At 41.8% G+C, this 14,465-nt stretch overlaps 3 protein-coding genes across 5 annotated transcripts in view; all 3 read left to right on the top strand.

Annotated features, from left to right (window-relative positions):
• The window catches only part of si:ch211-196i2.1 (collagen alpha-1(I) chain), an 80,359-nt gene extending 78,277 nt beyond the window's left edge, over nucleotides 1–2,082 (top strand). For all 3 annotated transcript variants that reach the window (XM_010877645.3, XM_020053053.2, XM_020053054.2), the window contains one exon: nucleotides 94–2,082. In XM_010877645.3, the coding sequence (XP_010875947.3) occupies nucleotides 94–246 (153 nt within the window). In that variant the 3' untranslated portion in view covers nucleotides 247–2,082. The remainder of the gene's footprint in view (nucleotides 1–93) is intronic.
• A 1,176-nt stretch (nucleotides 2,083–3,258) lies between these two features.
• Nucleotides 3,259–6,714, top strand: LOC105014936 (endoplasmic reticulum mannosyl-oligosaccharide 1,2-alpha-mannosidase-like). The gene is made up of 5 exons (XM_034297047.1): nucleotides 3,259–3,800; nucleotides 5,521–5,665; nucleotides 6,251–6,359; nucleotides 6,499–6,632; nucleotides 6,679–6,714. The coding sequence occupies exons 2-5, from the start codon at nucleotides 5,564–5,566 to the stop codon at nucleotides 6,712–6,714; spliced, it is 381 nt and encodes a 126-aa protein (XP_034152938.1). The 5' UTR covers nucleotides 3,259–3,800; nucleotides 5,521–5,563.
• man1b1a (mannosidase, alpha, class 1B, member 1a) lies at nucleotides 6,640–14,206 on the top strand. Its single transcript, XM_010877646.4, has 11 exons — nucleotides 6,640–6,830; nucleotides 7,029–7,183; nucleotides 7,295–7,416; nucleotides 7,671–7,862; nucleotides 7,968–8,116; nucleotides 8,255–8,443; nucleotides 8,676–8,866; nucleotides 9,036–9,156; nucleotides 10,096–10,290; nucleotides 11,053–11,184; nucleotides 11,893–14,206. Exons 1-11 carry the CDS (start codon nucleotides 6,714–6,716, stop codon nucleotides 12,100–12,102), a joined length of 1,773 nt encoding a protein of 590 aa, XP_010875948.3. The 5' UTR covers nucleotides 6,640–6,713; the 3' UTR covers nucleotides 12,103–14,206.
• The last annotated feature ends 259 nt before the right edge of the window (nucleotides 14,207–14,465 follow it).

Raw genomic sequence — 14,465 nt, 5'->3', positions numbered from 1 at the left:
AAGCAGCACATTTTACTGTGCTGCTAATACAACTATGTTGCTTATACAACTTTGTTACTGATTCAACTGTGTTACTGATTTGTGTTGTGGCAGCCTGGAGAAGAGGTGGACTCGCTGAAGCCCCGCGAGTCTGTGTTTGAGTTTGAGGACCTTAACCTGCTTCCTGTGAGAGATGTGGCAGTGTTTGGGGGTGGAAACATCACACATGAGTTTGGCTTCAACATCGGGCCTGTCTGTTTCAGCTAAAGAGGAATAGATCCAGCCCTTAGGCTCCTGATCCATTCCTTTGGACTCATAGAGCCAGGATAAGAGCCTATATTCAGGACCACAAGACAACTATACAAAAAGAAGACAAAGGGAATCGCTCTGCCATTATGTGAGGGCATCAAACTTCATTCCATATATTATTGGTGAAGAAGATAAATGTATTTCTTAGTCATCTGGCTCCACACAAGCCCATGGAAATTGATGCTTGAGTCATGCAACTTCTTTTGGACAATTGTAATTTTGTTTACAGAGACGTTTATTGTGTAATGATACATGTATTTATATATTTTGAAATTTATATCATGATTATCTGAAATATTTTTCTGTTGGTTTTCATAGCAGCAGTTTATTACGCTGTAATGCCTTTTATAGCCAACAGCCTTTTTTTGTATTTGAATATTCCTATGCTCTAATGGTCTGTAATTTGATTCAGTGGATTCAACCCCACAACAATGTGATCTATTCGGACACAGCTAATGTTGACCTATCATCACTGACCTTTTAAAGGTGCTCACTGAATGCACACTGCTTGTACTTAAGGGAATCCCATTTGAGTTGTTGAGCTTTTGTCATTGGAGGAGAGAATACCCAATCTGTTTTAAAACCCTAATCTCATGGAATTAACCTAATCCTTTCCTGTTGGCAGTGATAGGGTAAAGGGCCCTCATGTAAGGCCATGCTAGACGTGGCCTGTTCCTTATTTGTATAAAACTATGTACAACATACTGGCCGTGCTGGTTTCAGATCATTGTTGTGATTCAGTCTCAGGTACAGTCTTGATATTCAACACAGCACTGAAACTCATATGACGTGCTTTAGATCTATTTCTGGTGTTCTAATAAAGGGGCATTATGTTGGGTGGCTGGCTTTCCTGCCCAAGCACTTTAGCACTGAGCAATTGCTTTCTGAGCTATCGCTTTGTCCAGTCAATTTTGTTTTGAGGCTCAAGGAAAATCAACATGTAGCTGCTCAGCAATGTTAGGCTTGCTCAAGATACATTTTGATTGGCTAGTGTTCACAAATAATTTCAAAGTGGGAGGGCTAAACTACCATCCATTTTGCATTTTAAATCATAATTTTGTGGATCATGCGACTGAATCCTAGATCTGCAGTCTTACTCTAAGATTGTGAATACGGACCAGTATTGAGAGCAGTGCATTTAGTTTTTTTCCATCCCAAAGCAACTCAGTACTGTAGTGTTGTGTGTATGTGTAACGGCCAACCAAGAACAGGGGATTCAGAAAGGTCTCAGGGAGCATTCTGTCTTAGCATAGAGTAGTTTGGATGAATGAACATTGTTATGTTTAGTCTTGAAGATTAATTACTCACCTGCCGATCAGTAGCCACCTCCCATACAAAACCTGGAACATTCCAAACATTGCAGATGTTCCAGAAAAGGGTAGACATTATTCTTTCATTACTTTGTGGAGTATATTATAAATTTTAGTCATTTAGCAAACATACTTATCAAGAGCGATTTACAGTTTGTAGTACAAAATGTCAAGGTTCCTTTTGAGTCTAGGGTTTTCTGCATATTGTAATCCACACACTGTTTGTGAACAATGTAAAGGGGTTTTAAGAAAGTTAGTGTATTATACATTCTTCCTATTTATATGGTAAACACTTGCAATTAGTAGCCTATCATCAACATTTAACATGATTGCCTTAGCTGGCTGAGACGGATCATTGGTGCTTTTTAAATTCTTCTTTTGCACAAATCTTCATAATTTGAGATTGTCTTGAAATGATATGCTGGACATTTATACCTGTAATTCAGCAGCTCATTCTAAGAAATGTATCAGCTGAATAAAATAAAAAAACACCACAGTATTCTGTACTTTGCTTTTTAAATATTTTATCAACTATAGTCCAAAAGTCTATTGTAAGAATAGCTATGCTTAGGTTTAATTTTCCTTGCATTGTTTGCAAATGTCATTTAAACATTTCTGGCATTTATTCGATCCAATTTGTTTATGTGGAAAGAATAACATTACCATGGTTTTGCAGCACTTGTGAAAGAAGTGTTGTTCAATTCACAGTATCAATATTAGACTGACCATACACACATCAATTATAGAGCCCATTCTTACCTCCTTCATTACTGTCTGGTTTGGGTCTGTCTGCTCGCTGTAAAAGTAAACTGCAACTTATTGTATCGCCTGCCATCTACCCTCCATCAAGGCTATATAACTATCCTCTTACCCTGGTCACCTACGGATACTTAATGATATTCTGGCAGGAGGACGGCACAGTTCAATCAGCACCAAAAAATACCACCACCTTAATTAATGTATAGTTTATTTTGTTGTGCCATGGCCCTTATTAACCAGCCATATACCCCACAAAGACTAACAGCAATAAACTAGCCATATGAAGACACCTCCTGACTGTTAACAGTGAATAAAATAACAGCACTATGCTTAAAATAACTCTTATCTCCTGTCATCAAGATGCATACTATCAGTATCAGAATACATCTGTAAATGTGCACATGTAAATGAGTGTATATATACACATTTACAGATGCAGAATACAACATCAGCCATCTAATCCTTGCATAGGGCAGTCCTTATCTGCTTTATTTTTCTCAAATGAAAAATATTGGGATAAATCACAACGTTTGTAATAATATTTTAGTTACTCTGCTTATTTCACAGTGAGTCGTACAGCTCCGTTTCCGTTCAATGGATGTTCAAAAACGTTAAAATGTTGTGGTCACAGGTCTTAATGGACCATTGTGGTCACCAAATGGGCGCTGAAGAAAAGTCGAAATCTCCCCAAAGACGTGGTGAGGTGTCGTCGGGTGTCACCTACTTTAATAGTCTTAGTGTGTCCCCAAAGAATGCGGAAACTTACAAAGATGGACAACACATTAGATCGTGGCCACTCTACTTATTGTCCCCGCCCAGCGGAAGGGATGCCCAGGACGAGACCTTACGCCGGCTCTTTTGTTGTGGTAGGGGGCGTGCGATGCAGGGAGGGATTGAGTGGCCCCGTCATAATCAGAAAAACAGAACGAGTCGTATGTCTTTAGCCTCCTCTTTCGTCTGTGATGTCACTTTTTGAGGATGCATAACGATAGCTTGCAGCTAACCCAAAAATGTATACAGTAGCGTATCCTAACTACATTGGTCTTTGCGAAACCGTCCACTGTTAGGAAACGACCAAAAAGGAAGATATAGTATATCGAAAGGATTAGGATAACTAAATCGTTCTGGTTATGTTAGTTAATGTTATGGTTACCTAACAAGCTAGCTTGCCATATTGATACTGCTTAGGTAAATTAAAGATATTCTCTCTTCAGTGCAGTATCAACAGTTCAAGTCAATTATATGACAGCTAGTTCGCTTTCCAGGCTTCTAGATAGTAGGATAACTAGCTAGCAGGCTAGCTAGCTAGCTAGCTTGTCATGACCGTCTCTTCATAACGTCAGGCGATAATTATTGGTTATATATACTAATTGCGATCCGTGATAACAAAGTGGATATCTCTGACAGGCTGGCTAGCTAGCTACCTGGCAACAACGGGAAAAGGTAAGCACGGGGGAGGGGCATTTCAGTGACAACTAGTTAGCTGCAAATATGGGCCAGACCACATCAAAACTTCCCATTTTGGGCTAGATGTGTAACATTTTGATTGTATGTGCATAATCTGTAAGTAGAATTACAATCATACCTCAATTAGCCATTAAATACCATGTTTGAAAGCAAGTGGTTTGAAGATACATAAACAATCATGTGGACAATTTTTTGTGATCCGTTTTGTCTCAACAGTGCCAGTTTTTTAATTCCCAAATAAATTATTTGATGTTATGTAGTTTTCATCATGACAAGCTCTTTATGAACTGAATAAAACACCACACCTATATTGGTTATGTAATGGGCACGTTTTTTGCAATTATGACAGTAATACTGCAGTTATTATATGCTTGACAATATCATTAGGGCTGCAAAGAAAAGTCCTCTAAAAATGGAAAACATTATTCTTATGAATCAAACATATCTGCTTGTAGGCCTATTTGATAATTAAATCATGACTAATTTATACATGATTGACTGTGTGCAAAAATTATTACATTTAAAAATAAATTAGTTGGAAATAATTATGATTTAAAAGATGTATTTGAGTGAAGGATTTTTTTTTTTGGACAGGCCAAAGGGATAGTATAGAATCTGTTAGTGAATAAGCTCTGCATTTTATGTTGTTTTCAATGTTAACTTTTTTCTGTGAGTTGTTAAATTGGGTTAGCTTTATCAATACAATTTAGCACAAATGTCCATGTATCCAGGCCTGGCTCTAGCCTATTCGGGGCCCTAAGCTAAGTTAGATTTGGGTCCCCCTCCCATAGCTGTCCCTAGTGTTATAGAGCTCCCTAGCAGTTGGGGGCAAATTTGACCTTTACATTTAAGACAGGATAAATAGAGTATATGTATCTGATGATTCAGTAAACATGTTATGTTTAGTCATTTTGTTCCAAACTACCTTCTGCAAGTCAATCTTCCCTAGACTGCAGTAGGTTGAAGATACTGCTGGGTCGAACTCCACTAATTGATTATTTTTAAAACATCGTTATCATCCGAATAAATTCCAATGGGACATAATTAGCATTCAGCAAAAGTATATTATGTAACATTAAAATATAAATAGTACTTTCCAAGCTGCTTTCCAATAAAGCCATTGTCTCAAACCACACATTTCATGTTGTTCTTTGGTGTGGCGAAGTCCTGTTTTTTTTAAGGACTCTGAATTTGGAAAATGTCTCTAGTGTTAGTGTTGGGAATTGCTAGGTTATTCTGGATATGATTTTATCGCAATATTTTGATGCTTTGGATCAATATGATTTTTATTGGTATTCTCACAATTCCTTGTTGTGATTCTATTATGTTTATGCCAGGCTATCCTGCATTGCTTATTAAATGTATGCTGCAAAGGGACAGAAGAAAGCCATTAATTTTTTTTTTTTATCAGGCATGGAAGTAAAAAACTGATTTGCTCCCTAAAAAAGGTCGTTTTGATGGATGAACCAGTTTGGATGGTAACTTTTTTTTGTTTGTTTTGGTGCAGATAAAGCAGTGCAAATCTTTATGTAATGAAATATAATAAACCCTGTTTTGCACCTTGAGAAGCTAATAGAAATGCAATGTGTAAAATGAAACCCTTACATAAGTTTAAACACTTATGTTTAAACTTATTTTCTCCTGGGTCTCGGGTCAGTTGTTCCTAAACTATTTCCTTCACTTCCCCATCCTTCAGTCCCCTTTTTTATGACCTATGACTGGACCACTCCACTGGAGCGATGTACCCCCCACCCAGAAAGGACTTCATTGCTCTTACCCTTAGTGACCAACACAGCCGCAGCTATAACAACGGAAAGCACCGCCGGCAGTCCTGCTGGAGGGTATTATTTCCATAACTTTCCTACTGCCTCGCACCTGGCCAAATGTTCTTACAACAGTACTTTGAACTGGGTCTGTATGTACCAAGCGACTCAGGGTAGAAGATAGTTGGTACACATCAGGTCAAGCTACATCTTGTTGGGTATTTGACTATTTAGATTCAAGTGACAAAGCATCTCCTGGGACACTGATGTATTGTTTTCCATCATGGCTCAGTAATAATTGCTCCAGTAGGCTTTTTTGGCGCAGCAATGAGTGTGTTAATTAGGCTAAGTAGCTATCCTATAGTACATGTGTTGAGCATGGTTTGGCTCTATCTCTTTTTGTTGTCTTGCATGGGACAGCATCCCTCAGGTAGATCACTGCTTACTAACACACTCTATCCCAGCTTCTCAGTCTGTACGAGCTAGTGGAAAAAACAAGATATTTTTTCAGGCAAGTAACACAGTAGCTAACAGAATTTTTTATCTAAAGCTTTTCTCTCTCTTTAATGGTGGTTTGATATAAAGTAATGAGCTGGGGTCCTACTGTCATTTGAAATGACAGTTTAAATCGATTTTGAGTCCCTCTGGTCCACTCTTTTGTAGAAGTGGAAGCAGCTGTCACGACTACAACGCAGTCTTATCCTCTTCCTGCTGGCTCTCCTGCTGATATGTGGACTGCTCTTCTATCCCAGCTTCTCAGAGCAATGGAGAGGTAGACCTCCTGCCCCACACTCACTGGCTCTTAGATAAACCTAATATGTGTGTGTCTGTATTCATATGCTGCTATTGATGTTTTATAGCTGGATCCTATGCTGTGTATTAATGTGTGATTTTCTGTGTGTGCGCACCAGACGTGTCAGACAGGGCGGTAAGGGAAGACTGGGATGGAGACTGGGAGAGAGGCCTGAAACCCGTTCCTCCAGGGGTCGGCCCAGCGGTCGGCCCAGCGGTCGGCCCAGCGGTCGGCCCAGCGGTCGGCCCAGCGGTCGGCCCAGCGGTCGGCCCAGCGGTCGGCCCAGCGGTCGGCCCAGCGGTCGGCCCAGCGGTCGGCCCAGCGGTCGGCCTGATGGGTGTAGTGGCCATGCCAGAGGTGGCACCGACTGTGGGTCCAGGATTTCTACCAAAGGTCATACCAGAACCCCAAAGGCCAAAAGTCCCTTTTCTACATAAATCCCAAACCAAGGTCAGGACCAGTTGTCCTAATTCTTACATATTTTAAATGGTTTGTTGGTTAAGGAAACCCAACAACCCTATCAAGTGATTCTGGGTTGACCATTATATACAATTATAATAAGAACAGACCACAAAGCAACTGTTTTTTCCTTAAGCACCTGTGTTACTACTTGCTGTAATCGTCTGTTATGAACCATTTTTCCCCTAGAAGAGACTTTTCCCAAACAAGAGAGGACCCCCAAGACTGCAGGACGGGAATGAATCAGATTCACAAGCAAAGCCAGCTGAAAAAGAGCGAGTGGAGAAAGAGGATGTGGAAAAAGTTGAGGAGGAGGAAGAAGAGGAAAAAAAGCCACTTGTCAGGTAAAACTCTCCTGTCATGTTTTACCACGTTATCTTCCATCCTGCAGTAGTGCTGTTACTATTTCATTAGATTTTCACAGTATCACCTGTGTGGTGTCTTTTACCATATAGCTGGCGAGGGGCCATAATCGAGGCTATCCAGGCCACAGAAAGCCCATCCTCTGCCCATGAGAATGATGCCGCTATGCCCTCTGTGCCAGTCAAACCCAAGGACACTGCCCCGCTAGCGCCAGGCAAGTCCCATTTCTCCCACCCAACCATAACGCACAGTCGACCTGGGGCTAAACAGCATAAATGATCGATACGGGCCATGCCTACCACTTATTGCAGACAATAGCTTATATTGATCAGTACAATAAGTATACTATAGAAATGGGAAGTTTGCAATGAACAACATTGCTGATCTGATTTGTAATCCAATAATTGGGTCCAACGTAAATTGTGGGTTTAGCAATAATATGAACTGAATGTGTTTCCCTCTGTGTAGTTTCAGTGAAGTCCGTGGACAGGCTGGAGACTGTGCGAGAGGCCTTTAGACATGCCTGGAAGGGCTATAAAGAGTTTGCTTGGGGTCACGATGAACTCAAGCCTGTGTCTAAGTCCTATGGGGAGTGGTTTGGCCTGGGCTTGACACTCGTCGACGCTCTGGACACCATGTGGATCCTAGGACTGACAGAAGGTACCTAGAGACACACGTACCTCTCTCTCCCCTTCTGTCTTGGTTGCGTGTGTCTGTTGGCTGCTTTGAAACAACCCATGGCTACACTCCATCCCCTCTATGCAGAATTTAAGGAGGCAAGGAAGTGGGTGGAGACGGAGTTGTCGTTCTCTAAGAATGTGGACGTGAACCTGTTTGAGAGTACCATCCGTATCTTGGGCGGTCTCCTGAGTACCTATCACCTGACCGGGGATGAGATGTTCCTGGAGAAGGCTGTGAGTGACATGGTTTCTTCGTGAGGTCTGGTGCATCAGAGCAAGACAAAAGATTCCTCTCTGTCTAAAAATGAATCGGACGACTATCCCAAGTACTTCATTTAGTTAACTTTTATTTGACAAATTCTGCTTTCATAGAAAGATATTGGGCTGAGGCTGATGCCTGCCTTCAAAACGCCCTCCAAGATCCCGTTTTCTGATGTGAACATTGGGAAGGGCATAGCTCACCCCCCTCGCTGGACATCTGACAGCACCCTGGCCGAGGTGACCAGCGTCCAGCTGGAGTTCAGAGAGCTCAGCCGCCTGACGCAAGACCCACGGTATCAGGTGAATGGAGAGGGCTTCTGTCTGAGCTCCCGGTAGATCCTGTAACAGGGTTCGTCGTGTGTTCTGTGGTTGGCCTACGCCTGTCCAAAATGCATGTCAAGTCAACAAATGGCTGATTATTTGTAAAACCGTGTGGTTGGCTCCGCATGTCATTTCCGGCCACAATCGTGTTCTGTGGTGCATGCTAATGATCATAGCCTGAGTGTTTGTGAACTTGCCTGTTTATTCCCAGGAGGTGGTAAATGAGGTGATGAGGCTGGTCCATAAGCTGCCTGGGAAGCGTGACGGCCTGGTGCCCATGTTCATCAACACCAACAGTGGCCAGTTCACCCACAAAGGAGTGTTCACCCTTGGGGCCCGGGCAGACAGTTACTATGAGTACCTGCTCAAACAGTGGATCCAGGGCGGCAAGACTGAACCAGAGTAAGCACCCTTCTCTTAAAGTTGCTACAGTTCCTTGTTTTGCTGCTTGAAGAATTGCGGACATATATTTTGCAAACTTATTTGGTTCTATCAGATCAGATGTGCTTCAAAGAGACTTGTCTTGTAGCATTGCAGATTAACTGATAGAAATGAGTGGGTGTATGTTCAGTCTGTTGGAGGACTACCTGGTGGCAGTGGAGGGGGTAAAGAAGCACCTCCTGAGGACCACGGGCCCCAGCAAGCTGACCTTCATTGGGGAGCTCAATCACAACCGCTTCAATCCTAAAATGGTGGGTGGGTCCACACTACATTCAGCCTTGTATGTATATATGTGAATGTATGTATGTATGTATATGTATATGTACACTCACCTAAAGGATTATTAGGAACACCTGTTCAATTTCTCATTAATGCAATTATCTAATCAACCAATCACATGGCAGTTGCTTCAATGCATTTAGGGGTGTGGTCCTGGTCAAGACAATCTCCTGAACTCCAAACTGAATGTCAGAATGGGGAGGAAAGGTGATTTAAGCAATTTTGAGCGTGGCATGGTTGTTGGAGTATTTCACAATCTGCTCAGTTACTGGGATTTTCACGCACAACCATTTCTAGGGTTTACAAAGAATGGTGTGAAAAGGGAAAAACATCCAGTATGCGGCAGTCCTGTGGGCGAAAATGCCTTGTTGATGCTAGAGGTCAGAGGAGAATGGGCCGACTGATTCAAGCTGATAGAAGAGCAACTTTGACTGAAATAACCACTCGTTACAACCGAGATATGTAGCAAAGAATTTGTTAAGCCACAACACGCACAACCTTGAGGCGGATGGGCTACAACAGCAGAAGACCCCACCAGGTACCACTCATCTCCACTACAAATAGGAAAAAGAGGCTACTATTTGCACGAGCTCACCAAAATTGGACAGTTGAAGACTGGAAGAATGTTGCCTGGTCTGATGAGTCTCGATTTCTGTTGAGGCATTCAGATGGTAGAGTCAGAATTTGGCGTAAACAGAATGAGAACATGGATCCATCATGTCTTGTTACCACTGTGTTCCTAATAATCCTGTAGGTGAGTGTGTGTGTGTGTGTATATATATATATATATATATACACACACATATGTATGTATATATATATGTATGTATGTGTGTGTGTGTGTGTGTGTGTGTGTGTGTGTGTGTGTGTGTGTGTAAAGTATATCCCCTCTCTTCTCCCGTCCCTTCCAGGACCACCTGGTATGTTTCCTGCCTGGCACGCTGGCGCTGGGTGCCCACAATGGACTACCGGACGACCACATGGACCTGGCCCTGCAGCTGATGGAGACGTGCCACCAGATGTACGTCCAGATGGAGACGGGCCTGAGCCCGGAGATTGCCCAGTTCAACCTGCAGCCCTCCGACGGCCGAGACGTGCACGTCAAGGTGGGTCCTACGCCAAGTGGCCACCTTCATTTACTTATTACGCTACTTAACCAAAAGGCTGCAGCCTGGGTCACAGACCAGTTCTTCCAAGGCCTTGACACCATTTTGTTTGCTTTAGAAGCTGTGGGATAAATGGAATAAATGCGTTTCACCTTATAGCTAAGTTCATTTCAATATCAGTGTTTTCACTGGAACTGACCTGCTCGGGTAGATTAGGTAGCTTTTATTCCTGGATGCTATTTAGGATGTAATTGTCTAGATTTATTACCATTCCTTTTCTCTGGCATCTTGATTTACACACCAACCAGCAAGGGTGAAAAACTCTAATAACATGTTAACCTATTATTAAAGAGAAATTAGGCTTGGACCATTGGATTACCCATTTGTCAAAAGATGCGTTTTTGGACAACCTATTACATTCTAATACTTTTTTGAAGGGGGTGGTTGTTTGTATGGGCGGCTGCAGACAGTTCCAATCTAAGCATAAAAACGTATCTGCAACCACTTTGCTGTTGAAGTTTATGGCTGAGTCTTAGATTTAGAAATGGTGCAAAATTGTTCTTGTGCATTAGAATAAGTATACTATAGGAGCATGCTTGAATTGCAGACGTTCCTCTTTGGTTTTTCTGTCCTGCACCAGATCATTTTGAGGTGTCTAATATTTGTTTTTTTCCTGAGTCTTTAAATGGAACCATATTCCCTGAAGGCAGTGAATGGGGTAGAGTTTGGTATGCTCTGAGTTGGGTGTGTTTTGTTCCTCAGCCTGCAGATGGACACAACCTCTTGAGACCAGAGACAGTGGAGAGCCTGTTTTACCTGTACAGGTTCACCAAGGACGCCAAATACAGAGACTGGGGCTGGGACATTCTACAGAGCTTCAACAAATACACCAGGGTGAGTCCAGTACAGAGACTGGGGCTGGGACATTTTACAGAGCTTCAACAAATAGAGTCCAGGGTGAGTCCAGTACAGAGACTGGGGCTGGGACATTTTACAGAGCTTCAACAAATAGAGTCCAGTGTCTTCCTGCTCATAGCGTACCCGTCTGCACTCCTCTGCCTGATCCAAAATGGCCACAAGAGTGTCATAGCATTTTAACATGTTACTCAGGTGTCTTTGTCTAAACTACCAACAATGCACACAACATTCAGAATTAATTTAAACCAAAAGGATGAACTTGTAATCAGTTTTAATTATACTTTTTTCCTGGTCATGTCTATCCTAGCTTAGGAGTTTTGTAGCTGAAAAAAAACTGGCTTGGTTATTAGTTCAGCAAGTCTTATTGCCTGTTAAAAACTTTACAAGCCATTTCTGAGAACATTCCCATAGGTTTGTGCAGTATATACATTCTTTGCAAGGTGCCCAACTAGATGCCAATAGAGCCTTTTAAATAAGCTACAACATTTGTCCGTAAGCTGTGTGCTACGAAATACCGAATTCCTCAGTGAATATATTCATATTCCTCGACCTGTTACCAAACTGTCATCTCAGGGGATCTGGAAGTGGTGCTGCACATGGGGATTCATGTGAGGTTTCCTGAAACACACGTCTTGTTCTTGCACTGTTTAAGGTGTCTCTTGTCATGCCCTGCTTCTTCTCTAGGTGCCAAGCGGAGGCTACACCTCCATCAGTAATGTTCGAGACCCTGTCAACCCAGGTCCCAGAGACAAGATGGAGAGCTTCTTCCTGGGGGAGACGCTCAAGTACCTCTACCTGCTGTTCTCAGATGACATGGAGCTGCTTAGTCTGGACCAGTATGTGTTCAACACGGAGGCCCACCCACTACCCATCTGGCCATCTCCTCCTATCTGAGACAGGAAATGATCATCATGAAGGAGCAAGATCCTGGTTTAAACTTCTCTTCTATGATTAAGAATCCAAAACAGCTGACTTCTCAAATGGTCTTGGCTTGACTCACTCTGGTCTGGCAGTTCATAGTCAAAAGACGGTGGTACTCAGAGGTTGTCAGGGGTTTGGGCTTTCTTGGGATTACAGAGATGCCATAGAGCTGGTCTCTGTTGTACAAAGCTTTTGTAATTTCAAGTAGATAGCCTTGAGATGCCGGGTAGCTCATTGTTCAGTCACAAAGAAATGTTGACAAAATTAGTTGAAAATGTATTAGGTTCATTGATGACTGGCAGAGAAACTACACTACACAGAGAGACTCCCCCAGAAGCCATGTAGATTACATTTGAGACACAAAATATTAATTCCTTCCGTCCTAAGGCCTGGTGTAGGACATGCAATATGGTAGAGTTAGCAAATGACTGATGGTTTCACACAGAGTTTTCCTTATTTTTGTTGTAGCTATGTTTACCTTGAAGGAGTGAATAATGAATACATGGGAATTAATACATGGGAAAGAAATACAATGAGTGGAGTGGGTATCCCCATTCAAGCCATTGATACTGTAATGATTGGAATTCTGTTTAGCCATTGTTTATGTTCACTTAGTTTTTATGGTCACTACATAACTTGTTTGTACTGTCACTGTGGATGACCAGTTTAAGTAGCCTAAAGTTCTGCAACTTTCAGGCTCAAGATTAATGTTTTGCACTTCATGTAAAAAAGGAAGAATTTCTCTTTTTTGATGTTTGTTTTCCATATGAGAAAATTTGAGTAGTGATGCATGCAGGGGATTCTGCCTGCTGGTGCCGAATGGATAGTAACCAACACTGAGAAAGAAACGTCCTTTACTCATTGTTATATTTGGGGCCGAAATGTTCAATGACAGCTATTTATTTTTATGTTTTATGGTGACTGTCCTTTTTATTTATGTTTTTCTTGAGCACTTAAAGTCTAACCGTCCTGTTTCATGGATGGTATGAAGGGTAATTAAGAGTGGAATGTCTTCAAGGCAAGTACTACTGGTCTGTTTGGATATCTTAAAATTGGATTTCTCATGCGTATTTTGTTTAGCCAAACATATTTGAATCAGTGTCATTGTGAGGGACCTGAGTTTTTTGCAATCGACTTGTAGGCTAGTCTCTCGTGACTGAACTGCACGATTTGTGTTCAGAGCTCAGAGATCTGCCACTACGTAAATCGACAAGCCACTGCGTAATTGATGTGCTACCACAGAAAATTATCATGTTTTGGTTCTGAGTTTAATCGTTTTGTTGTTGCTTCATATAAATCTACAAATTCAGTTAGAATTTATGTCAGAATTAGGCTAATATATTCCTCAATTATTATAGGCTAATAGCAGTCTAGGGGACAGGTATTTGTTTCTTGAGGTGAGGACAATGTTATTCATAATAATGTGTGAACTTTAATGTGCCTGTCAAAGAGGTCCAGGCTAGATTAACTTGTTGGGCCATTATTTCTGTTGTCCACTCTGGCCATGGAGGTGTCTTACAGATCACTATTTAGAGGGTTCAAGTAAAGTATTGAATGGCTGTTCTTTAGAAGTTGTTTACTGAATGTTGTGATTGTATTGGCCTACGGCAGTGGTGTTCCTTCTGTTTCTTTGTGCTTATCCCGGTAGGCCCGGTGGAGTCTGAAATTCCCCATCTATTGGCCAAGGTGGGTCCATGTTGTCAAACCCACCACCTAACAACTGACCTATTGGGGACCACAGACAAACAAGCAAACAGTCACACTAGTTGAATCATTATTTTAGATAAGACTTACAGTTGTGCTCAAACGTTTGCATACGTTTGGAGAATTGGTAATATACTCACCATTTGTAAAGACAACATGAGTGAGCAGGCAAAACACATGGCTTCTATTTCTTATGGGATTCACATTCAACTGTCGGTCATAACAGAATGACACAATCATAAAACAAAACATGGCAACAAAGAAAAAGAATATCTGACTCCAGTCTGCATACCCTTCAAAAGTCTGTATACCCTTTGTTCGAAGTACTGTGTATTGCCCCCTTTAGCATAATCTTTTGTAATAATTGTCTATGAGGCCCTGAATGATTGCAGGTGGTATAGCTGCCCATTCGTCTTGGCAAAATGCCTCCAGGTCATGCAAAGTCTTTGGTCGTCTTGCATGAACTACATGTTTGAGATCTCCTCAGAGTGGCCCCTCCAGAACCTTCAACTTTTTCTGATATAACTACTGGATGACCTTGTGCTTATGGTCATCATCGTGCTGGAAGGTCCAAGAGCATCCCATGCTTTATGACCATAAAGCTCTATTTTGGTCTCTTCTCTCCAAATTAC

Source organism: Esox lucius, chromosome 14 (genome assembly GCF_011004845.1).
Source record: "Esox lucius isolate fEsoLuc1 chromosome 14, fEsoLuc1.pri, whole genome shotgun sequence".
NCBI classification, from domain to species: Eukaryota; Metazoa; Chordata; class Actinopteri; order Esociformes; family Esocidae; genus Esox; species Esox lucius.
The sequence above is the reverse complement of the archived record's forward strand: the minus strand, read 5'-3'. Positions and strand labels throughout refer to the sequence as shown.

What these genes read in the sequence shown, in the direction of transcription:
- LOC105014936 (XM_034297047.1), top strand. Translation starts at nt 5,564, where the DNA reads ATGTACCCCCCACCCAGAAAGGACTTCATTGCTCTTACCCTTAGTGAC. An exon ending in CTTCTCAGAGCAATGGAGAG is followed by an intron (nt 6,360 to 6,498) that starts GTAGACCTCCTG and finishes TGTGCGCACCAG; the next exon opens with ACGTGTCAGACAGGGCGGTA. An exon ending in GCCCAGCGGTCGGCCCAGCG is followed by an intron (nt 6,633 to 6,678) that starts GTCGGCCCAGCG and finishes CGGTCGGCCCAG; the next exon opens with CGGTCGGCCCAGCGGTCGGC.
- man1b1a (XM_010877646.4), top strand. Translation starts at nt 6,714, where the DNA reads ATGGGTGTAGTGGCCATGCCAGAGGTGGCACCGACTGTGGGTCCAGGA. An exon ending in CACTGCCCCGCTAGCGCCAG is followed by an intron (nt 7,417 to 7,670) that starts GCAAGTCCCATT and finishes CCCTCTGTGTAG; the next exon opens with TTTCAGTGAAGTCCGTGGAC. An exon ending in GATCCTAGGACTGACAGAAG is followed by an intron (nt 7,863 to 7,967) that starts GTACCTAGAGAC and finishes CCCTCTATGCAG; the next exon opens with AATTTAAGGAGGCAAGGAAG.